The sequence below is a fragment of the Salmo salar genome, chromosome 05, assembly GCF_965601325.2.
Source record: "Salmo salar chromosome 05, fSalSal1, whole genome shotgun sequence".
In the NCBI taxonomy this organism is placed as follows: domain Eukaryota; kingdom Metazoa; phylum Chordata; class Actinopteri; order Salmoniformes; family Salmonidae; genus Salmo; species Salmo salar.
In genome coordinates, this window is record NC_138295.1 from 453,555 (window position 1) to 480,000 (window position 26,446).

Here is a 26,446-nt window from a genome sequence, read left to right on the forward strand (position 1 = left end):
CCTGATATAACATGTTATTATGGTCCTATACCACTCCATCCCTGATATAACATGTTATTATGGCCCTATACCACTCCATCCCTGATACAACATGTTATTATGGCCCTATACCACTCCATCCCTGATATAACATGTTATTATGGTCCTATACCACTCGATCCCTGATATAACATGTTATTATGGTCCTATACCACTCGATCCCTGATATAACATGTTATTATGGTCCTATACCACTCCATCCCTGATATAACATGTTATTATGGTCCTATACCACTCCATCCCTGATATAACATGTTATTATGGCCCTATACCACTCCATCCCTGATACATGTTATTATGGCCCTATACCACTCCATCCCTGAGACAACATGTTATTATGGCCCTATACCACTCCATCCCTGATATAACATGTTATTATGGCCCTATACCACTCCATCCCTGATACAACATGTTATTATGGCCCTATACCACTCCATCCCTGATATAACATGTTATTATGGCCCTATACCACTCCATCCCTGATATAACATGTTATTATGGCCCTATACCACTCCATCCCTGATACAACATGTTATTATGGTCCTATACCACTCCATCCCTGATATAACATGTTATTATGGTCCTATACCACTCCATCCCTGATACAACATGTTATTATGGCCCTATACCACTCCATCCCTGATATAACATGTTATTATGGTCCTATACCACTCCATCCCTGATATAACATGTTATTATGGTCCTATACCACTCCATCCCTGATATAACATGTTATTATGGTCCTATACCACTCCATCCCTGATACAACATGTTATTATTGCCCTATACCACTCCATCCCTGATATAACATGTTATTATGGTCCTATACCACTCCATCCCTGATATAACATGTTATTATGGTCCTATACCACTCCATCCCTGATACAACATGTTATTATGGCCCTATACCACTCCATCCCTGATACATGTTATTATGGCCCTATACCACTCCATCCCTGATACATGTTATTATGGCCCTATACCACTCCATCCCTGATACATGTTATTATGGCCCTATACCACTCCATCCCTGATACAACATGTTATTATGGCTCTATACCACTCCATCCCTGATATAACATGTTATTATGGCCCTATACCACTCCATCCCTGATATAACATGTTATTATGGCCCTATACCACTCCAACCCTGATACAACATGTTATTATGGTCCTATACCACTCCATCCCTGATATAACATGTTATTATGGCCCTATACCACTCCATCCCTGATATAACATGTTATTATGGCCCTATACCACTCCATCCCTGATATAACATGTTATTATGGCCCTATACCACTCCATCCCTGATACAACATGTTATTATGGCCCTATACCACTCCATCCCTGATACAACATGTTATTATGGCCCTATACCACTCCATCCCTGATACAACATGTTATTATGGCCCTATACCACTCCATCCCTGATACAACATGTTATTATGGCCCTATACCACTCCATCCCTGATATAACATGTTATTATGGCCCTATACCACTCCATCCCTGATATAACATGTTATTATGGCCCTATACCACTCCATCCCTGATATAACATGTTATTATGGCTCTATACCACTCCATCCCTGATATAACATGTTATTATGGCCCTATACCACTCCATCCCTGATACATGTTATTATGGCCCTATACCACTCCATCCCTGATACAACATGTTATTATGGTCCTATACCACTCCATCCCTGATATAACATGTTATTATGGCCCTATACCACTCCATCCCTGATATAACATGTTATTATGGCCCTATACCACTCCATCCCTGATACATGTTATTATGGTCCTATACCACTCCATCCCTGATATAACATGTTATTATGGCCCTATACCACTCCATCCCTGATATAACATGTTATTATGGCCCTATACCACTCCATCCCTGATACAACATGTTATTATGGCCCTATACCACTCCATCCCTGATACAACATGTTATTATGGCCCTATACCACTCCATCCCTGATACAACATGTTATTATGGCCCTATACCACTCCATCCCTGATATAACATGTTATTATGGCCCTATACCACTCCATCCCTGATATAACATGTTATTATGGCCCTATACCACTCCATCCCTGATATAACATGTTATTATGGCTCTATACCACTCCATCCCTGATATAACATGTTATTATGGCCCTATACCACTCCATCCCTGATACATGTTATTATGGCCCTATACCACTCCATCCCTGATACAACATGTTATTATGGTCCTATACCACTCCATCCCTGATATAACATGTTATTATGGTCCTATACCACTCCATCCCTGATATAACATGTTATTATGGTCCTATACCACTCCATCCCTGATATAACATGTTATTATGGTCCTATACCACTCCATCCCTGATATAACATGTTATTATGGCCCTATACCACTCCATCCCTGATATAACATGTTATTATGGTCCTATACCACTCCATCCCTGATATAACATGTTATTATGGCCCTATACCACTCCATCCCTGATACAACATGTTATTATGGCCCTATACCACTCCATCCCTGATACAACATGTTATTATGGCCCTATACCACTCCATCCCTGATACAACATGTTATTATGGTCCTATACCACTCCATCCCTGATACAACATGTTATTATGGCCCTATACCACTCCATCCCTGATATAACATGTTATTATGGCCCTATACCACTCCATCCCTGATACATGTTATTATGGCCCTATACCACTCCATCCCTGATATAACATGTTATTATGGCCCTATACCACTCCATCCCTGATACATGTTATTATGGTCCTATACCACTCCATCCCTGATATAACATGTTATTATGGCCCTATACCACTCCATCCCTGATACATGTTATTATGGCCCTATACCACTCCATCCCTGATATAACATGTTATTATGGCCCTATACCACTCCATCCCTGATACATGTTATTATGGCCCTATACCACTCCATCCCTGATATAACATGTTATTATGGTCCTATACCACTCCATCCCTGATATAACATGTTATTATGGCCCTATACCACTCCATCCCTGATACAACATGTTATTATGGCCCTATACCACTCCATCCCTGATATAACATGTTATTATGGTCCTATACCACTCGATCCCTGATATAACATGTTATTATGGTCCTATACCACTCGATCCCTGATATAACATGTTATTATGGTCCTATACCACTCCATCCCTGATATAACATGTTATTATGGTCCTATACCACTCCATCCCTGATATAACATGTTATTATGGCCCTATACCACTCCATCCCTGATACATGTTATTATGGCCCTATACCACTCCATCCCTGAGACAACATGTTATTATGGCCCTATACCACTCCATCCCTGATATAACATGTTATTATGGCCCTATACCACTCCATCCCTGATACAACATGTTATTATGGCCCTATACCACTCCATCCCTGATATAACATGTTATTATGGCCCTATACCACTCCATCCCTGATATAACATGTTATTATGGCCCTATACCACTCCATCCCTGATACAACATGTTATTATGGTCCTATACCACTCCATCCCTGATATAACATGTTATTATGGTCCTATACCACTCCATCCCTGATACAACATGTTATTATGGCCCTATACCACTCCATCCCTGATATAACATGTTATTATGGTCCTATACCACTCCATCCCTGATATAACATGTTATTATGGTCCTATACCACTCCATCCCTGATATAACATGTTATTATGGTCCTATACCACTCCATCCCTGATACAACATGTTATTATTGCCCTATACCACTCCATCCCTGATATAACATGTTATTATGGTCCTATACCACTCCATCCCTGATATAACATGTTATTATGGTCCTATACCACTCCATCCCTGATACAACATGTTATTATGGCCCTATACCACTCCATCCCTGATACATGTTATTATGGCCCTATACCACTCCATCCCTGATACATGTTATTATGGCCCTATACCACTCCATCCCTGATACATGTTATTATGGCCCTATACCACTCCATCCCTGATACAACATGTTATTATGGCTCTATACCACTCCATCCCTGATATAACATGTTATTATGGTCCTATACCACTCCATCCCTGATACAACATGTTATTATGGCCTTATACCACTCCATCCCTGATATAACATGTTATTATGGCCCTATACCACTCCATCCCTGATATAACATGTTATTATGGCCCTATACCACTCCATCCCTGATATAACATGTTATTATGGCCCTATACCACTCCATCCCTGATATAACATGTTATTATGGCCCTATACCACTCCATCCCTGATACAACATGTTATTATGGCCCTATACCACTCCATCCCTGATACAACATGTTATTATGGCCCTATACCACTCCATCCCTGATACATGTTATTATGGCCCTATACCACTCCATCCCTGATATAACATGTTATTATGGCCCTATACCACTCCATCCCTGATACAACATGTTATTATGGCCCTATACCACTCCATCCCTGATACAACATGTTATTATGGCCCTATACCACTCCATCCCTGATACAACATGTTATTATGGTCCTATACCACTCCATCCCTGATACATGTTATTATGGCCCTATACCACTCCATCCCTGATACATGTTATTATGGCCCTATACCACTCCATCCCTGATATAACATGTTATTATGGCCCTATACCACTCCATCCCTGATACATGTTATTATGGCCCTATACCACTCCATCCCTGATACATGTTATTATGGCCCTATACCACTCCATCCCTGATACATTTTATTATGGCCCTATACCACTCCATCCCTGATATAACATGTTATTATGGCCCTAAACAGAGAGACACAGTGGTAAAATACCTGACCGAGATTGGCCCAAAATTAAGGAAAGTGTTGACTATGTACAGACTCAGTGAGCATAGCCTTGCTATTGAGAGAGGCCACCATAAGCAGACCCATTCCTCAAGAGAAGACAGGGTGTGGCTACTGCCCACTTCCTAACCTACCAAATATATGACCATATAAGAGAGACATATTTCCCTCAAATTTGTGACCTGCTGCCACAAGGTCAACAAGAGGGTCAGAAACACAAATGTAAATATAACCTATATTTATCCCCCGTCATTTGTATATTATCCTATTTGCACATTGTCACAACACTGTACATAGCTTACGTAACATTTTAAATGTTATACTATGAAAACTACTAACAATATAATATGTTATTCTATTACATTTTTGGGTAATGTTTACTGTTAATGTCTGATTGTTGTTGTCTTTGTTTTGTTTAAATCACTTTGTAAAAAGAGGAGGACGAGGTGATAATGTAACAGAACAAATCACAAGTTAACTACTATGTGTACCTACACTGTAATTACATTGTACCAACATGTCAAATTAGATCTCGAGGGACAATCAAGGTGGAACAACATGGTTGTGGATGGAATTGCAGAATCTCCGAGACCTGGATGGAGTTTGAGGACAAATTGAGGGAACTGATCTCTGAGAAACTGAAGATATACCACAGAAATATTGAGGTAAAGAGCGCCCACACAACTGGAAAACCCACCACCGGCCCAGCTGACAGGCCTAGGCCGATAGTGGTCAAAATCCTGAGGTTAAAGAACAAGGTAGCTGTTCTGGAAAAATCTTTGTTGTGGACCTGAATATTGACTGGTTTTCATCAAGCTGTTCGCTCAAGAGGAAGCTTCTCACTGTAACCAGTGCCTGTAATCTGATTCAGGTTATAAATCAACCTACCAGGGTGTTTACAAACACTACAGGAACAAGATCATCCACATGTATTGATCACATTTTTATAACACTGTAGAACGGGGTTCTAAAGCTATATCCATACCCATTGGATGAAGTGATCACAATATAGTGGCTATATCCAGGAAAGCCAAAGTTCCAAAAGCTGGGCCTAAAATAGTGTATATAAAAGATTTTGCTGTGACTTAAGTGGATGATGTTAAATCAAATAAAATTGTATTGGTCACATACACATGGTTAGCAGATGTTAACCTGTTAGGGCTAGGGGGCAGTATTTACACGGCCGGATAAAAAACGTACCCGATTTAATCTGGTTATTACTACTGCCCAGAAACTAGAATATGCATATAATTATTGGCTTTGGATAGAAAACACCCTAAAGTTTCTAAAACTGTTTGAATAGTGTCTGGGAGTATAACAGAACTCATATGGCAGGCAAAAACCTGAGAAGATTCTGTACAGGACCTCTCTGACCATTCCTTGGGTTCTTGGCTGTGTTTATTGAAAACTGAGGATCTTTGCTGTAACGTGACACTTCCTATGGCTCCCATAGGCTCTCAGAACCCGGGAAAAAGCTGAATGATGTAATTCCAGCCCCTGGCTGAAAAACATTAGCGCCTTTGGTAAGTGGTCTATCAGAGGACAATGAGACTGAGGCGCGTGCACAAGGCGACCCCATGTTTTTATTTTCTCTCTCTTTGAACTAAAACACAGATTCCCGGTCGGAATATTATCGCTTTTTTACGAGAAAAATGGCATAAAAATTGATTTTAAACAGCGGTTGACATGCTTCGAAGTACAGTAATGGAATATTTAGAATTTTTTTGTCACGAAACGCGTCGGGCGTGTCACCCTTCTTTACACTTCGGATAGTGTCTTGAACGCACGAACAAAACAGAGGATATTTGAACATAACTATGGATTATTTTGAACCAAACCAACATTTGTTATTGAAGTAGAAGTGCATTCTGACGAAGAACAGCAAAGGTAATAACATATTTCTTATAGTAAATCTGACTTTGGTGAGGGCTAAACTTGGTGGGTTTCTAAATAGCTAGCCCTGTGATGCCGGGCTATCTACTTAGAATATTGCAAAATGTGCTTTCACCGAAAAGCTATTTTAAAATCGGACATAGCGAGTGCATAGAGGAGTTCTGTATCTATAATTCTTAAAATAATTGTTATGTTTTTTGTGAACGTTTATCGTGAGTAATTTAGTAAATTCACCGGAAGTTTGCTAGTTCTGAACGTCACATGCTAATGTAAAAAGCTGGTTTTTGATATAAATATGAACTTGATTGAACAAAACATGCATGTATTGTATAACATAATGTCCTAGGGTTGTCATCTGATGAAGATCATCAAAGGTTAGTGCTGCATTTAGCTGTGGTTTGGGTTTATGTGACATTATATGCTAGCTTGAAAAATGTGTGTCTGATTATTTCTGGCTGGGTACTCTGCTGACATAATCTAATGTTTTGCTTTCGTTGTAAAGCCTTTTTGAAATCGGACAGTGTGGTTAGATTAACGAGAGTCTTGTCTTTAAAATGGTGTAAAATAGTCATATGTTTGAGAAATTGAAGTAATAGCATTTCTAAGGTATTTGAATAACGCGCCACAGGATTCCACTGGCTGTTACGTAGGTGGGACGATTTGGTCCCACCGACCCTAGAGAGGTTAATGCGAGCGTAGCGAAATGCTTGTGCTTCTAGTTCTGACCGTGCAGTAATATCTAACAAGTAATCTAACCTAACAATTTCACAACAACTACCTTATACACACAAGTGTAAAGGAATGAATAAGAATATGTACATAAAAATATATGGATGAGCAATGGTCAAACGGCATAGGCAAGATGCAGTAGATGGTATAGAGTACAGTTCATAGATATGAGATGAGTAATGTAGGATAAGTAAACATTATATAAAGTGGCATTGTTTAAAGTGACTAGTGATACATTAATTACATCCAGTTTTTAAATATTAAGTGGCTAGAGATTTGAGTCAGTATGTTGACAGCAGCTTCTATGTTGGTGATGGCTGTTTTAACAGTCTGATGGCCTTGAGATAGAAGCTGTTTTTCAGTCTCTCGGTCCCAGCTTTGATGCACCTGTACTGACCTCGCCTTCTGGATGGTAGCGGGGTGAACAGGCAGTGGCTCGGGTGGTTTTGTCCTTGATGATCTTTTTGCCTTCCTGTGACATCGGGTGGTGTAGGTGTCCTGGAGGGCAGGTAGTTTGCCCCCGGTGATGCGTTGTGCAGACCTCACTACCCTCTGGAGAGCCTTCCGGTTATGGGCGGCGCAGTTGCCGTACCAGGCGGTGATACAGCCCGACAGGATGCTCTCAATTGTGCATCCGTAAAAGTTTGTGAGTGTTTTTGGTGACAAGCCAAATTTCTTTAGCCTCCTGAGGTTGAAAAGGCGCTGCTGCGCCTTCATCACCACGCGGTCTGTGTGGGTGGACCATTTCAGTTTGTCCGTGATGTGTACGCCGAGGAACTTCAAACTGCCCACCTTCTCCACTACTGTCCCGTCGATGTGGATAAGGGGGTGCTCCCTCTGCTGTTTCTGGAGTCCACGATCATCTCCTTTGTTTTTATGACATTGAGTGAAGAGGTTGTTTTCCTGACACCACACTCCGAGGGCCCTCACATCCTCCCTGAAGGCTGTCTCGTCGTTGTTGGTAATCAAGTCTAGTGTCGCCTGCAAACTTGATGATTGAGTTGGATGCGTGCATGGCGACGCAGTCAAGGGTGAACAGGGAGTACAGGAGAGGGCTGAGAACGCACCCTTGTGGGGCCCCAGTGTTGAGGATCAGGGAAGTGGAGGTGTTGTTTCCTACCTTCACCACCTGGGGTCAGGAAGTCCAGGACCCAAATGCACAGGGCGGGGTTCAGACCCAGGGCCTCGAGTTTAATGATGAGCTTGGAGGGTACTATGGTGTTGAATGCTGAGCTATAGTCAATGACAGCAGCATTCTTACATAGGTATTCCTCTTGTCCAGATGGGATAGGGCAGTGTGCAGTGTGATGGCGATTACATCGTCTGTGGACCTATTGAGGTTGGAAGAAAATTGAAGTGGGTCTAGGGTGACAGGTAAGGTAGAGGTGATATGATCCTTGGCTACAGGACGCACAGGACATTCTCCAAACACCTGACAAGGCCAACATCCCCGTTATTAGCAAGAGGAAGAGACGCAGGTACAGAGGACACAGAGCGGGATGCCTCGTAAGGATCCACAGAAGGCGAGTGGGAAAGCTGCCGTTACCGTCAATATTACTCACAAACATCCATGTCATTGGATAATAAATTAGACGAGGTACGATCACAAATATCCTACCAACGGGACATCAAAAACTGTAATACCCTATGTTTCACGAAATCGTGGCTGAATGATGAAATGGATATTCAGCTAGCGGGATATACGCTGCACCGGAAAAATAGAACAGCACACTCCGGTAAGACGAGGGGGGGGGGGGGGGGGGGGGGGGTCTGTGCATATTTGTAAACAACAGCTGGTGCACGAAATCTAAGGAAGTCTCTAGATTTTGCTCGCCTGAAGTAGAGTATATTGTGATAAATTACACGCCACACTACTTGCCTAGAGAGTTTTCATCTATACTTTTCGTGGCTGTTGATTTACCACCACAGACAGGTGCTGGCACTAAGACCGCACTCAGCCAGCTGTATAAGGAAATAAGCAAACAGGAAACCACTCACCCAGAGGCGGCGCTCCTAGTGGCCGGAGACTTTAATGCAGGGAAACTTAAATCAGTTCTACCAGATTTCCATCAACATGTTAAATGTGCAACCAGAGGGAATAAAATTCTAGATCACCTTTACTCCACACACAGAGACGCGTACAAAGCTTTCCCTCGCCCTCCATTGGTAAATGCGACCACAATTCTATCCTCCTGGTTCCTGCTTACAAGACAGAGCTAAGATTGAATCGTACTACACCGGCACCGACGCTCGTCTTATGTGGCAGGGCTTGCAAACTATTACAGACTACAAAAGGAAGCACAGCCACGAGCTGCCCAGTGACACGAGCCTACCAGACGTGCTAAATCACTTCTATGCTCGATTCGAGGCAAGCAACACTGAGGCATGCATGAGAGCATCAGCTGTTCCGGACGACTTTGTGATCACGCTCTCCGTAGCCAACGTGAGTAAGACCTTTAAACAGGTCAATATTCACAAGGCTGCAGGGCCAGATGGATTACCAGGACTACAGGAAAAGGATGACCGAGCACGCCCCCATTCTCATCGACGGGGCTGTAGTGGAGCAGGTTGAGAGTTTCAAGTTCCTTGGTCTCCACATCACCAACAAACTAGAATGGTCCAAACACACCAAGACAGTCGTGAAGAGGGCACGACAAAGCCTATTCCCGCACACAGGAAACTAAAAAGATTTGGCATGGGTCCTGAGATCCTCAAAAGGTTCCACAGCTGTAACATCAAGAGCATCCTGACTGGTTGCAAGGCTTCTCAACAGTTTTTACTCCCAAGCCATAAGACTCCTGAACACGTAATCAAATGGCTACCCGGACTATTTGCATAGTGCGGCAACGTAGCCTAGTTGTTAGAGCGTTGGAGGTTGCAAGAGCAAATCCCCAAGCTGACGAGGTACAAATCTGTCGTTCTGCCCCTGAACAAGGCAGTTAACCCACTGTTCCCCAGTAGGCCATCATTGAAAGTAAAAATTTGTTCTTAACTGACTTGCCTAGTAAGGTAAAATATATATATTTTTAAAGTGTGCCCCCCCGACCCCTTTTTACGCTGCTGCTACTCTTGGTTTATCATATATGCATAGTCACTTTAACTATACATTCATGTACATACTACCTCAATTGGGCCGACCAACCAGTGCTCCCGCACATTGGCTAACTGGTCTATCTGCATCGTGTCCCGCCACCCACCGCCCACCAACCCCTCTTTTACGCCACTGCTACTCTCTGTTCATCATATATGCATAGTCACTTTAACCATATCTACGTACTACCTCAATCAGCCTGACTAACCGGTGCCTGTATGTAGCTTCACTACTGTATATAGCCTCGCTACTGTTATTTTTATTAAACCTTCATTTAACCAGGAAGGGCTCATTGAGATTTAAAATCTCTTTTTCAAGAGCGTCCTGGCCAAGATAGGCAGCACCAAGTCATTACAAAAATTACAGACAAACAACATGAAAAACTACAAATAATCTAATAAAAACCATAGAATTCACAAGAGTATAACAAAATCAAAAACAGCTAATTAGAAACATTGACATGTCAGGGAATCAGTCTCCAGATCCTTCATCAGTGATTTAAAAACACCAATCGGGACGAGTTCTTCCAGTTTAACAGTATATTGTAAGGCGTTTCCAAGGCGATGGTGCAGGGTACATAAAAGCCCTTTTACCAAATTCAGTTCGGACATTTGGAACAGTTAGCAGGATAAAGTCCCGCGAACGAAGAGACGACCCACCACATTACTGAACAATAAAAATGCCCAAATAAAAACAGTAGTGAACCCAAAATGGCTTTGTAAATAAAAGTATACCAGTGACTGAGCCTACGAGTGACTAGAGAAGGCCAGCATTCATTAACGAGAAGATTATCTTTAATCTCTTACATCTAGACGTTCCGCTAGCGGAACACCTGCTCCAATATCCAATGATAGGCGTGGCGCGAATTACAAATTCCTCAAAAATACAAAAACGTCCATTTTTCAAACATATGACTATTTCACAGCATTTTAAAGACAAGACTCTCCTTTATCTAACCACACTGTCCGATTTCAAAAAGGCTTTACAGCGAAAGCAAAACATTAGATTATGTCAGCAGAGTACCCAGCCAGAAATAATCAGACACCCATTTTTCAAGCTAGCATATAATGTCACAAAAAACAAAACCACAGCTAAATGCAGCACTAACCTTTGATGATCTTCATCAGATGACACGCCTAGGACATTATGTTATACAATACATGCATGTTTTGTTCAATCAAGTTCATATTTATATCAAAAACCAGCTTTTTACATTAGCATGTGACGTTCAGAACTAGCATATCCCCCGCAAACCTCCGGTGAATTTACTAAATTACTCACAATAAACGTTCACAAAAAACATAACAATTATTTTAAGAATTATAGATACAGAACTCCTTTGTGCAATCGAGGTGTCCGATTTTAAAATAGCTTTTCGGTGAAAGCACATTTTGCAATATTCTGAGTAGTTAGCCCAGCCATCATGGCTAGCTATTTAGACACCCACCAAGTTTAGCCCTGACCAAACTCCGATTTACTATAAGAAAAGATTGATTACCTTTTGTTGTCTTCGTCAGAATGCACTCCCAGGACTGCTACTTCAATAACAAATGTTGGTTTGGTTCAAAATAATCCATCGTTATATCCAAACAGCGGCGTTTTGTTCGTGCGTTCCAGACACTATCCGAAGTGTAAATAAGGGTCACGAGCACGACGCATTTCGTGACAAAAGATTTCTAAATCTTCCATTACCGTACTTCGAAGCATGTCAACCGCTGATTAAAATCAATTTTTATGCCATTTTTCTCGTAAAAAAGCGATAATATTCCGACCGGGAATCTGCGTTTAGGTAAACAGACGAAAGAAAATAAAGCATGGGGTCGACTCGGGCACGAGCCTGAGTCTCACAGTACTGTGACCAGCCACTACCCAAACGCGCTACTTTTTTTCAGCCAGAGCCTGCAAAGCCACGATTCAGCTTTTTGCCGCCTTCTGAGAGCCCATGGGAGCCGTAGGAAGTGTCACGTAACAGCAGAGATCCTCTGTATTGGATAGAGATAATCAAGCAGAGCAAGAAATGGTCAGACAGGCCACTTCCTGCATGGAATCTTCTCAGGTTTTGGCCTGCCATATGAGTTCTGTTATACTCACAGACACCATTCAAACAGTTTTAGAAACTTTGGAGTGTTTTCTATCCAAAGCTAATAATTATATGCATATTCTAGTTACTGGGCAGGAGTAATAATCAGATTAAATCGGGTACGTTTTTTATCCGGCCGTGAAAATACTGCCCCCTAGCCATAACAGGTTAAAATGGTGTATAATACTTGTATGTGTGAGAAATTTGAATTATGACATTTTTGTTGTTTTGAATTTGGCGCTCTGCTATTTCGTTGGCGAGGTGGGACGCTACCGTCCCACATACCCCAGAGAGGTTTTAAGCTGCAGCTGGCCCAGAACAGAGCGGCACGTCTTGCTCTTCATTGTAATCAGAGGGCTGATATTAATACTATGTATGCCATACTCTCTTGGCTAAGAGTTGAGGAAAGACCGACTGCATCACTTCTTATTTTTATAGGAAACATTAATGTGTTGAAATTTCCTAAATGTTTGCAGTCAACATAGACACAGCACTGACACAAACACTTACACAACCAGACATGCCAATTTGGGTATTTTCACAGTCCCAAGGTCAAGAACAAATTCAAGGAAATTAACAGTGTTATTATAGAGAGCCATGAATGCATGGAACTCCCATCTCATATCGCGCAAGCGAACAGCATTTGTGTTTTCAAAAAGATGAATAAAGTATCGGCACAACGCCTCTCCCTATGTGACCTACTGGTTGTGTGTTTCTGATAGATGCTCACACACTACATGTTAACGTTTAAAATGCTTGTCAATTGTTAAGTCTTTTGTCTGTAATGTAAAATCCTTTATATGTCGGACCCTGTAAAGACTAGCTGTCGGCTAATGGGGATCCTAATGAATTAAATCCAATAACAGTACTAATGCTGTAGAACAAGTGTTCTTACTTGAGGATCATGTTCATGGTCTCGTTGCGGTCTTTGCCCTGGAATGGTAACGTCCCAGTCAGCATTTCAAACTATACAGAGAGGAGAGACAGACATTAGGCTGGGGTTACAGGTACAGGTTAGATACAGGTAGATTCATTAGGCTGGGGTTACAGGTAGATTCATTAGGCTGGGGTTACAGGTACAGGTAGATTCATTAGGCTGGGGCTACAGGTACAGGTTAGATACAGGTAGATTCATTAGGCTGGGGTTACAGGTACAGGTTAGATACAGGTAGATTCATTAGGCTGGGGCTACAGGTTAGATACAGGTAGACACATTAGGCTGGGGCTACAGGTACAGGTAGACACATTAGGCTGGGGCTACAGGTAGACACATTAGGCTGGGGCTACAGGTAGACACATTAGGCTGGGGCTACAGGTAGACACATTAGGCTGGGGCTACAGGTAGACACATTAGGCTGGGGTTACAGGTTAGATACAGGTAGATTCATTAGGCTGGGGTTACAGGTAGAGACATTAGGCTGGGGTTACAGGTTAGATACAGGTAGATTCATTAGGCTGGGGTTACAGGTTAGATACAGGTAGATTCATTAGGCTGGGGTTACAGGTTAGATACAGGTAGATTCATTAGGCTGGGGCTACAGGTTAGATACAGGTAGATTCATTAGGCTGGGGTTACAGGTTAGATACAGGTAGATTCATTAGGCTGGGGTTACAGGTACAGGTTAGATACAGGTAGACACATTAGGCTGGGGTTATAGATACAGGTAGACACATTAGGCTGGGGCTACAGGTACAGGTAGACACATTAGGCTGGGGCTACAGGTAGACACATTAGGCTGGGGCTACAGGTAGACACATTAGGCTGGGGCTACAGGTTAGATACAGGTAGAGACATTAGGCTGGGGCTACAGGTTAGATACAGGTAGACACATTAGGCTGGGATTATAGATTCAGGTAGAGACATTAGGCTGGGATTACAGGTACAGGTAAAGACATTAGGCTGGGGCTACAGGTTAGATACAGGTAGCCACATTAGGCTGGGATTATAGATACAGGTAGAGACATTAGGCTGGGATTACAGGTACAGGTAAAGACATTAGGCTGGGGCTCCGGGCAGCCGAGCGGAAATGGAGGAAAACTCGCCTCCCTGCGGACCTGGCATCCTTTCACTCCCTCCTCTCTACATTTTCCTCTTCTGTCTCTGCTGCTAAAGCCACCTTCTACCACTCTAAACTCCAAGCATCTGCCTCTAACCCTAGGAAGCTCTTTGCTACCTTCTCCTCCCTCCTGAATCCTCCTCCCCCCCCCCCCCTCCTCCCTCTCTGCGGATGACTTCGTCAACCATTTTTGAAAAGAAGGTTAACGACATCCGATCCTCGTTTGCTAAGTCAAACGACACCGCTGGTCCTGCTCACACTTCCCTACCCTGTGCTTTGACCTCTTTCTCCCCTCTCTCTCCAGATGAAATCTCGCGTCTTGTGACGGCCGGCCGCCCAACAACCTGCCCACTTGACCCTATCCCCTCCTCTCTTCTCCAGACCATTTCCGGAGACCTTCTCCCTTACCTCACCTCGCTCATCAACTCATCCTTGACCGCTGGCTACGTTCCTTCCGTCTTCAAGAGAGCGAGAGTTGCACCCCTTCTGAAAAAACCTACACTCGATCCCTCCGATGTCAACAACTACAGACCAGTATCCCTTCTTTCTTTTCTCTCCAAAACTCTTGAACGTGCCGTCCTTGGTCAGCTCTCTTGCTATCTCTCTCAGAATGACCTTCTCGATCCTAATCAGTCAGGTTTCAAGACTGGGCATTCAACTGAGACTGCTCTTCTCTGTGTCACGGAGGCCCTCCGCACTGCTAAAGCTAACTCTCTCTCCTCTGCTCTCATCCTTCTAGACCTATCTGCTGCCTTTGATACTGTGAACCATCAGATCCTCCTCTCCACCCTCTCCGGGTTGGGCATCTCCGGCGCGGCCCACGCTTGGATTGCGTCCTACCTGACAGGTCGCTCCTACCAGGTGGCGTGGCGAGAATCTGTCTCCGCACCACGTGCTCTCACCACTGCTGTCCCCCAGGGCTCTGTTCTAGGCCCTCTCCTATTCTCGCTATACACCAAGTCTCTTGGCTCTGTCATATCCTCACGTGGTCTCTCCTATCATTGCTATGCAGACGACACACAATTAATCTTCTCCTTTCCCCCTTCTGACAACCAGGTGGCGAATCGCATCTCTGCATGTCTGGCAGACATATCAGTGTGGATGACGGATCACCACCTCAAACTGAACCTCGGCAAGACGGAGCTGCTCTTCCTCCCGGGGAAGGACTGCCCGTTCCATGATCTCGCCATCACGGTTGACAACTCCATTGTGTCCTCCTCCCAGAGTGCTAAGAACCTTGGAGTGACCCTGGACAACACCCTGTCGTTCTCCACTAACATCAAGGCGGTGACCCGATCCTGTAGGTTCATGCTCTACAACATTTGCAGAGTACGACCCTGCCTCACACAGGAAGCGGCGCAGGTCCTAATCCAGGCACTTGTCATCTCCCGCCTGGATTACTGCAACTCGCTGTTGGCTGGGCTCCCTGCCTGTGCCATTACCCCCTACAACTCATCCAGAACGCCGCAGCCCGTCTGGTGTTCAACCTTCCCAAGTTCTCTCACGTCACCCCGCTCCTCCGCTCTCTCCACTGGCTTCCAGTTGAAGCTCGCATCCGCTACAAGACCATGGTGCTTGCCTACGGAGCTGTGAGGGGAACGGCACCTCCGTACCTTCAGGCTCTGATCAGGCCCTACACCCAAACAAGGGCACTGCGTTCATCCACCTCTGGCCTGCTCGCCTCCCTACCTCTGAGGAAGCACAGTTCCCGCTCAGCCCAGTCAAAACTGTTCGCTGCTCTGGCACCCTAATGGTGGAACAAGCTCCCTCACGACGCCAGGACAGCGGAGTCAATCACCACCTTCCGGAGACACCTGAAACCCCACCTCTTTAAGGAATACCTAGGATAGGATAAAGTAATCCTTCTAACCCCCCCCCCCCCTTAAAAGATTTAGATGCACTATTGTAAGTGGTTGTTCCACTGGATATCATAAGGTGAATGCACCAATTTGTAAGTCGCTCTGGATAAGAGCGTCTGCTAAATGACTTAAATGTAATGTATGTAAAATGGCTACAGGTACAGGTTAGATACAGGTAAACACATTAGGCTGGGGTTACAGGTACAGGTTAGATACAGGTAAACACATTAGGCTGGGGTTACAGGTACAGGTTAGATACAGGTAGACACATTAGGCTGGGGCTACAGGTACAGGTAAAGACATTAGGCTGGGGTTACAGGTACAGGTGATGTAGAGGTGTGCTTACCATGAGCACTCCTAGACTCCACCAGTCAGCACTCTGTGTGTGGCCTCTTCTGTTGACGACCTCAGGAGCCATGTACTCCACCGTCCCACAGAATGAGTAGGCCTTCTTATCAACATCCACTGACTCCTTACTCAAACCAAAGTCTGAAATACACAACCACTTCTTCCTTTTAGCTCCAACATAAACACACAACATCTCCTGAAGCACCACAGCCCAGACAGAGAGCAGGTCGTACCTGTTAACTTGATGTGTCCAGCTTCATCTAACAAAATGCTGAAAACAGAGAACCACATTAGTAGGTATAGTAGAGAAACACACAGGTCTCCTAACAGAACGAACATCACCATCAACAACAGGACAATGTGTCTTCTAAAGGAGATAGCAGCACCCGAAATACACCCCTAACCCATCACTAGTAACACCCCTAACCCATCACTAGTAACACCCCTAACCCATCACTAGTAACACCCCTAACCCATCACTAGTAACACCCCTAACCCATCACTAGTAATACCCCTAACCCATCACTAGTAATACCCCAACCACCCTATCCCATCACTAGTAACACCCCTAACCCATCACTAGTAACACCCCTAACCCATCACTAGTAACACCCCTAACCCATCACTAGTAACACCCCTAACCCATCACTAGTAACACCCCTAACCCATCACTAGTAATACCCCTAACCCATCACTAGTAATACCCCTAACCCCTAACCCATCACTAGTAACACCCCTAACCCATCACTAGTAACACCCCTAACCCATCACTAGTAATACCCCTAACCCATCACTAGTAATACCCCTAACCCCTAACCCATCACTAGTAACACCCCTAACCCATCACTAGTAACACCCCTAACCCATCACTAGTAATACCCCTAACCCATCACTAGTAACACCCCTAACCCATCACTAGTAACACCCCTAACCCATCACTAGTAACACCCCTAACCCATCACCAGTAACACCCCTAACCCATCACTAGTAATACCCCTAACCCATCACTAGTAACACCCCTAACCCATCACTAGTAATACCCCTAACCCATCACTAGTAACACCCCTAACCCATCACTAGTAATACCCCTAACCCATCACTAGTAACACCCCTAACCCATCGCTAGTAACACCCCTAACCCATCACTAGTAACACCCCTAACCCATCACTAGTAACACCCCTAACCCATCACTAGTAACACCCCTAACCCATCACTAGTAATACCCCAACCACCCTATCCCATCACTAGTAACACCCCTAACCCATCACTAGTAACACCCCTAACCCATCACTAGTAATACCCCTAACCCATCACTAGTAACACCCCTAACCCATCACTAGTAATACCCCTAACCCATCACTAGTAATACCCCAACCACCCTATCCCATCACTAGTAATACCCCTAACCCATCGCCAGTAACACCCCTAACCCATCACCAGTAACACCCCTAACCCATCACTAGTAATACCCCTAACCCATCACTAGTAATAACCCCAACCACCCTATCCCATCACTAGTAATACCCCTAACCCATCGCCAGTAACACCCCTAACCCATCACCAGTAACACCCCTAACCCATCACTAGTAACACCCCTAACCCATCACTAGTAACACCCCTAACCCATCACTAGTAACACCCCTAACCCATCACTAGTAACACCCCTAACCCATCACTAGTAACACCCCTAACCCATCACTAGTAATACCCCAACCACCCTATCCCATCACTAGTAATACCCCTAACCCATCGCCAGTAACACCCCTAACCCATCGCTAGTAACACCCCTAACCCATCACCAGTAACACCCCTAACCCATCACCAGTAATACCCCTAACCCATCACTAGTAATACCCCAACCACCCTATCCCATCACTAGTAATACCCCTAACCCATCACTAGTAACACCCCTAACCCATCACTAGTAACACCCCTAACCCATCACTAGTAATACCCCTAACCCATCACCAGTAACACCCCTAACCCATCACTAGTAATACCCCTAACCCATCACTAGTAATAACCCCAACCACCCTATCCCATCACTAGTAATACCCCTAACCCATCACCAGTAACACCCCTAACCCATCACTAGTAACACCCCTAACCCATCACTAGTAACACCCCTAACCCATCACTAGTAATACCCCTAACCCATCACTAGTAATACCCCAACACCCCTAACCCATCACTAGTAATACCCCTAACCCATCACTAGTAACACCCCTAACCCATCACTAGTAATACCCCTAACCCATCACTAGTAACACCCCTAACCCATCACTAGTAACACCCCTAACCCATCACTAGTAATACCCCTAACCCCTAACCCATCACTAGTAATACCCCTAACCCATCACTAGTAATACCCCTAACCCATCACCAGTAATACCCCTAACCCATCACTAGTAATACCCCTAACCCATCACTAGTAACACCCCTAACCCATCACTAGTAACACCCCTAACCCATCACTAGTAACACCCCTAACCCATCACTAGTAACACCCCTAACCCATCACTAGTAACACCCCTAACCCATCACTAGTAATACCCCTAACCCATCACTAGTAACACCCCTAACCCATCGCCAGTAACACCCCTAACCCATCACTAGTAACACCCCTAACCCATCACTAGTAACACCCCTAACCCATCACTAGTAATACCCCTAACCCATCACCCCTAACCCCTCACCAGTAATACCCCTAACCCATCACCCCTAACCCCTCACCAGTAACACCCCTAACCCATCACTAGTAACACCCCTAACCCATCACTAGTAACACCCCTAACCCATCACTAGTAACACCCCTAACCCATCGCCAGTAACACCCCTAACCCATCACTAGTAACACCCCTAACCCATCACTAGCAACACCATAACCCATCACTAGTAACACCCCTAACCCATCACTAGCAACACCCTAACCCATCACTAGTAACACCAGTAACACCCCAACCACCCCTAACCCATCACTAGCAACACCCCAACCACCCTATCCCATCACTAACAACACCCCAACCACCCTAACCGAACACTAGCAACACCCCAACCCAATCACTAGCAACACCCTAACCCATCACTAGCAACACCCTAACCCATCACTAGCAACACCCTAACCCATCACTAGCAACACCCTAACCCATCACTAGCAACACCCTAACCCATCACTAGCAACACCCTAACCCATTACTAGCAACACCCTAACCCATTACTAGCAACACCCTAACCCACCACTAGCAACACCCTAACCACCCTATCCCACTACTGGCAACACCCCAACCACCCCAACCCATCACTAGCAACACCCCAACCACCCCTATCCCATCACTAGCAACACCCTAACCCACTACTAGCAACACATTATCGCATCACTAGCAACACCCCAACCACTACTAGCAACACCCCAACCACCCTAACCCTCCACTAGCAACACCCCAACCCATTACTAGCAACACCCCAACCACCCCTAACCCATACTAGCAACACCCTAACCACCCCAACCCATAACTAGCAACACCCCAAACACCCTAACCCAATCGTTAGCAACACCCCAACCACCCTAACCCATCACTAGCAACACCCCAACCACCCTAACCCAATCACTAGCAACACCCCAACCACCCAACCCACTACTAGAAACACCCCAACCACCCAACCCATTACTAGCAACACCCCAACCCATCACTAGCAACACCCCAACCACCCCAACCCACTACTAGCAACACCCCAACCACCCTAACCCAATCACTAGCAACACCCCAACCACCCTAACCCATTACTAGCAACACCCCAACCACCCTAACCCATCGCTAGCAACACCCCAACCACCCCTAACCCATAACTAGCAACACCCCAACCACCCTAACCCATCACTAGCAACACCCCAACCACCCCTAGCCCATCACTAGCAACACCCCAACCCATCACTAGCAACACCCCAACCACCCCAACCCATCACTAGCAACACCCCAACCCATCACTAGCAACACCCCAACCACCCCAACCGATAACTAGCAACACCCCAACCACCCCTAACAACACCCCAACCACCCCTAACCCATCACTAGCAACACCCCAACCACCCTATCCCATGACTAGCAACACCCCAACCACCCCTAACCCATCACTAGCAACACCCCAACCACCCTATCCCATCACTAGCAACACCCCAACCACCCTAACCCAATCACTAGCAACACCCTAACCACCCCTAACCCATCACTAGCAACACCCCAACCACCCTATCCCATTACTAGCAACACCCCAACCACCCCTAACCCAGCACTAGCAACACCCCAACCACCCTAACCCAAGCACTAGCAACACCCTAACCCAAGCACTAGCAACACCCTAACCCAATCACTAGCAACACCCTAACCCAAATACTAGCAACACCCTAACCCAATCACTAGCAACACCCTAACCCAAATACTAGCAACACCCTAACCCATTACTAGCAACACCCTAACCCACCACTAGCAACACCCTAACCACCCTATCCCACCACTGGCAACACCCCAACCACCCCAACCCATCACTAGCAACACCCCAACCACCCCTATCCCATCACTAGCAACACCCTAACCCACTACTAGCAACACATTATCGCATCACTAGCAACACCCCAACCACTACTAGCAACACCCCAACCACCCTAACCCTCCACTAGCAACACCCCAACCCATTACTAGCAACACCCCAACCACCCCTAACCCATCACTAGCAACACCCTAACCACCCCAACCCATAACTAGCAACACCCCAAACACCCTAACCCAATCGTTAGCAACACCCCAACCACCCTAACCCATCACTAGCAACACCCCAACCACCCCTAACCCATCACTAGCAACACCCCAACCACCCCTAACCCATCACTAGCAACACCCCAACCACCCCAACCCATTACTAGCAACACCCCAACCACCCCAAACCCATTACTAGCAACACCCCAACCCATCACTAGCAACACCCCAACCACCCCAACCCACTACTAGCAACACCCCAACCACCCTAACCCAATCACTAGCAACACCCCAACCACCCTAACCCATTAGTAGCAACACCCCAACCCATCGCTAGCAACACCCCAACCACCCCTAACCCATAACTAGCAACACCCCAACCACCCTAACCCATCACTAGCAACACCCCAACCACCCCTAGCCCATCACTAGCAACACCCCAACCCATCACTAGCAACACCCCAACCACCCCAACCCATCACTAGCAACACCCCAACCCATCACTAGCAACACCCCAACCACCCCAACCGATAACTAGCAACACCCCAACCACCCCTAACAACACCCCAACCACCCCTAACCCATCACTAGCAACACCCCAACCACCCTATCCCATGACTAGCAACACCCCAACCACCCCTAACCCATCACTAGCAACACCCCAACCACCCTATCCCATCACTAGCAACACCCCAACCACCCTAACCCAAGCACTAGCAACACCCTAACCCAAGCACTAGCAACACCCTAACCCAATCACTAGCAACACCCTAACCCAAATACTAGCAACACCCTAACCCAATCACTAGCAACACCCTAACCCAAATACTAGCAACACCCTAACCCAAATACTAGCAACACCCTAACCCATTACTAGCAACACCCTATCCCACCACTAGCAACACCCCAACCACCCCTAACCCATCACTAGCAACACCCCAACCACCCTATCCCATGACTAGCAACACCCCAACCACCCCTAACCCATCACTAGCAACACCCCAACCACCCTATCCCATCACTAGCAACACCCCAACCACCCTAACCCAAGCACTAGCAACACCCTAACCCAAGCACTAGCAACACCCTAACCCAATCACTAGCAACACCCTAACCCAAATACTAGCAACACCCTAACCCAATCACTAGCAACACCCTAACCCAAATACTAGCAACACCCTAACCCAAATACTAGCAACACCCTAACCCATTACTAGCAACACCCTATCCCACCACTAGCAACACCCTATCCCACCACTAGCAACACCCCAACCACCCTAACCCATCACTAGCAACACCCTAACCCACTACTAGCAACACATTATCCCATCACAAGCAACACCCCAACCACCACTAGCAACACCCCAACCACCCTAACCCAAGCACTAGCAACACCCCAACCCAATAACTAGCAACACCCTAACCCAAATACTAGCAACACCCTAACCCATTACTAGCAACACCCTAACCCATTACTAGCAACACCCTAACCACCCTATCCCACCACTAGCAACACCCCAACCACCCCTAACCCATCACTAGCAACACCCCAACCACCCTATCCCATGACTAGCAACACCCCAACCACCCCTAACCCATCACTAGCAACACCCCAACCACCCTATCCCATTACTAGCAACACCCTAACCACCCCTAACCCATCACTAGCAACACCCCAACCACCCTAACCCAAGCACTAGCAACACCCTAACCCAATCACGAGCAACACCCTAACCCAAATACTAGCAACACCCTAACCCCTTACTAGCAACACCCTATCCCACCACTAGCAACACCCCAACCACCCTAACCCAATACTAGCAACACCCTAACCCACTACTAGCAACACATTATCCCATACAAGCAACACCCCAACCACTACTAGCAACACCCCAACCACCCTAACCCAAGCACTAGCAACACCCTAACCCATTACTAGCAACACCCTAACCCATTACTAGCAACACCCTAACCCATTACTAGCAACACCCTAACCACCCTATCCCACCAGTAGCAACACCCCAACCACCCTAACCCATCACTAGCAACACCCCAACCACCCTAACCCATCACTAGCAACACCCCAACCACCCCTAGCCCAACACTAGCAACACCCTAACCCATCACTAGCAACACCCCAACCACCCTAACCCATCACTAGCAACACCCCAACCACCCTAACCCATTACTAGCAACACCCCAACCACCCTAACCCATCACTAGCAACACCCCAACCACCCTAACCCATCACTAGCAACACCCCAACCACCCTAACCCATCACTAGCAACACCCCAACCCCCCCTAGCCCATCACTAGCAACACCCCAACCCATCACTAGCAACACCCCAACCACCCTAACCCATCACTAGCAACACCCCAACCACCCCAACCCATCACTAGCAACACCCCAACCACCCTAACCCATCACTAGCAACACCCCAACCACCCCAAGCCCATCACTAGTAACACCCCAACCCATCACTAGTAACACCCCAACCCACCACTAGCAACACCCCAACCCACCACTAGCAACACCCCAACCATGTAGATGAGGGTTTAAATCCCTAGAGTTAGAGGCAGAAAGACTAGGAGGGTCAGGGATTATGGGACATACTTCTCTGGTTTGAGGTCTCTGTAAACTATTCCCAGATGGTGCAGGTGGTCGAGGGCCAGAGCCAGCTCTGCTAGGTAGAATTTCACATCTTCCTCTGTAAACATAACCTAGTGAGAACTGGACACATTTACTGTCTGTTCTGGCCTCGGAGGGAAGAGTCATAGGCAACACAACATTATAACGTCATATTCCTAAATACAGCTAGGCATACACAAAACAATATTATATACATTATATTAATAATACTATTTACACATTTAAATATAGCCATATTCTTTAAATCATTATACACACTCAGTTGGCCGGTTTATTAGGTACACCACCCCCGTTCATGATGATGGTTATCTCCTACAGACAGCGAGTCATGTGGCTTGCTATATAAAGCAGGCAGACAGGCATCAAGCCATTCAGTCACTGTTCGATTGAACATTAGAATGGGACCTAAGCAACTTTGAGCCGGTCTCTTGGCCTTTTTACACACAACAGTGCCTAGGGTTTAGCCGAGAATGGAGCGACAAACCAAAAACACCTAGACAGCAGCAGTCCTGTGGGCGAAAACAGCCCGTTGATGAGGCCAAAGGAGAACGGCTAACAGGCGGGCCACAAACAGGCAAAAAACGGTGGAGTACAACAGTGGTGTGCAGAACAGCATCGCGGGAATGTACAACTCGTCGGTCCTTATCACAGATGGGATATTGCAGCAGACGACCACGCCAGGTTCCAGGCCCCCACACCAGGTTCCAGGACACCACGCCAGGTTCCAGGTTCCAGGCCCCCACGCCAGGTTCCCGGGCCCCCACGCCAGGTTCCCGGGCCACCACGCCAGGTTCCCGGGCCACCACGCCAGGTTCCCGGGCCACCACGCCAGGTTCCAGGCCACCACGCCAGGTTCCAGGTTCCCGGGCCCCCACGCCAGGTTCCCGGGCCCCCACGCCAGGTTCCCGGGCCACCACGCCAGGTTCCCGGGCCCCCACGCCAGGTTCCCGGGCCCCCACGCCAGGTTCCCGGGCCACCACGCCAGGTTCCAGGTTCCAGGCCCCCACGCCAGGTTCCTGGGCCCCCACGCCAGGTTCCCGGGCCCCCACGCCAGGTTCCCGGGCCCCCACGCCAGGTTCCCAGGACACCACGCCAGGTTCCAGGACACCACGCCAGGTTCCAGGACACCACGCCAGGTTCCAGGTTCCAGGACACCACGCCAGGTTCCAGGCCCCCACGCCAGGTTCCAGGCCCCCACGCCAGGTTCCAGGCCACCACGCCAGGTTCCAGGCCACCACGCCAGGTTCCAGGCCACCACGCCAGGTTCCAGGCCACCACGCCAGGTTCCAGGCCACCACGCCAGGTTCCAGGCCACCACACCAGGTTCCCGGGCCCCCACGCCAGGTTCCAGGTTCCCGGGCCCCCACGCCAGGTTCCAGGCCCCCACGCCAGGTTCCAGGCCACCACGCCAGGTTCCAGGCCACCACGCCAGGTTCCAGGCCCCCACGCCAGGTTCCAGGCCCCCACGCCAGGTTCCAGGCCCCCACGCCAGGTTCCAGGCCACCACGCCAGGTTCCAGGCCACCACGCCAGGTTCCAGGCCCCCACGCCAGGTTCCAGACCCCCACGCCAGGTTCCAGACCCCCACGCCAGGTTCCAGGCCCCCACGCCAGGTTCCAGACCCCCACGCCAGGTTCCAGGCCCCCACGCCAGGTTCCACACTTATCAGCTAAAAACAAGAAGAAGCGGGTCCAGTTGGCAAACGATCACCCACACTGGACGATCACCCACACTGGACGATCACCCACACTGGACGATCACCCACACAGGACGATCACCCACACTGGACGATCACCCACACAGGACGATCACCCACACAGGACGATCACCCACACAGGACGATCACCCACACAGGACGATCACCCACACAGGACGATCACCCACACAGGACGATCACCCACACTGGACGATCACCCACACTGGACGATCACCCACACTGGACGATCACCCACACTGGACGATCACCCACACTGGACGATCACCCACACTGGACGATCACCCACACAGGACGATCACCCACACAGGACGATCACCCACACAGGACGATCACCCACACTGGACGAT

The 26,446-nt window shown here is 46.9% G+C and overlaps 1 protein-coding gene across 1 annotated transcript in view; it reads right to left on the reverse strand.

Moving 5' to 3' along the window:
* Nucleotides 1-26,446, reverse strand: part of rps6kal (ribosomal protein S6 kinase a, like) — an 85,756-nt gene that overhangs the window by 46,796 nt on the left and 12,514 nt on the right. The window contains exons 6-9 of the mRNA XM_045717794.2: nt 24,348-24,454; nt 17,214-17,251; nt 16,979-17,121; nt 13,612-13,682 (exon numbers count right to left, since the gene is read on the reverse strand). Of these exons, the coding sequence (XP_045573750.1) occupies nt 13,612-13,682; nt 16,979-17,121; nt 17,214-17,251; nt 24,348-24,454 (359 nt within the window). The remainder of the gene's footprint in view (nt 1-13,611; nt 13,683-16,978; nt 17,122-17,213; nt 17,252-24,347; nt 24,455-26,446) is intronic.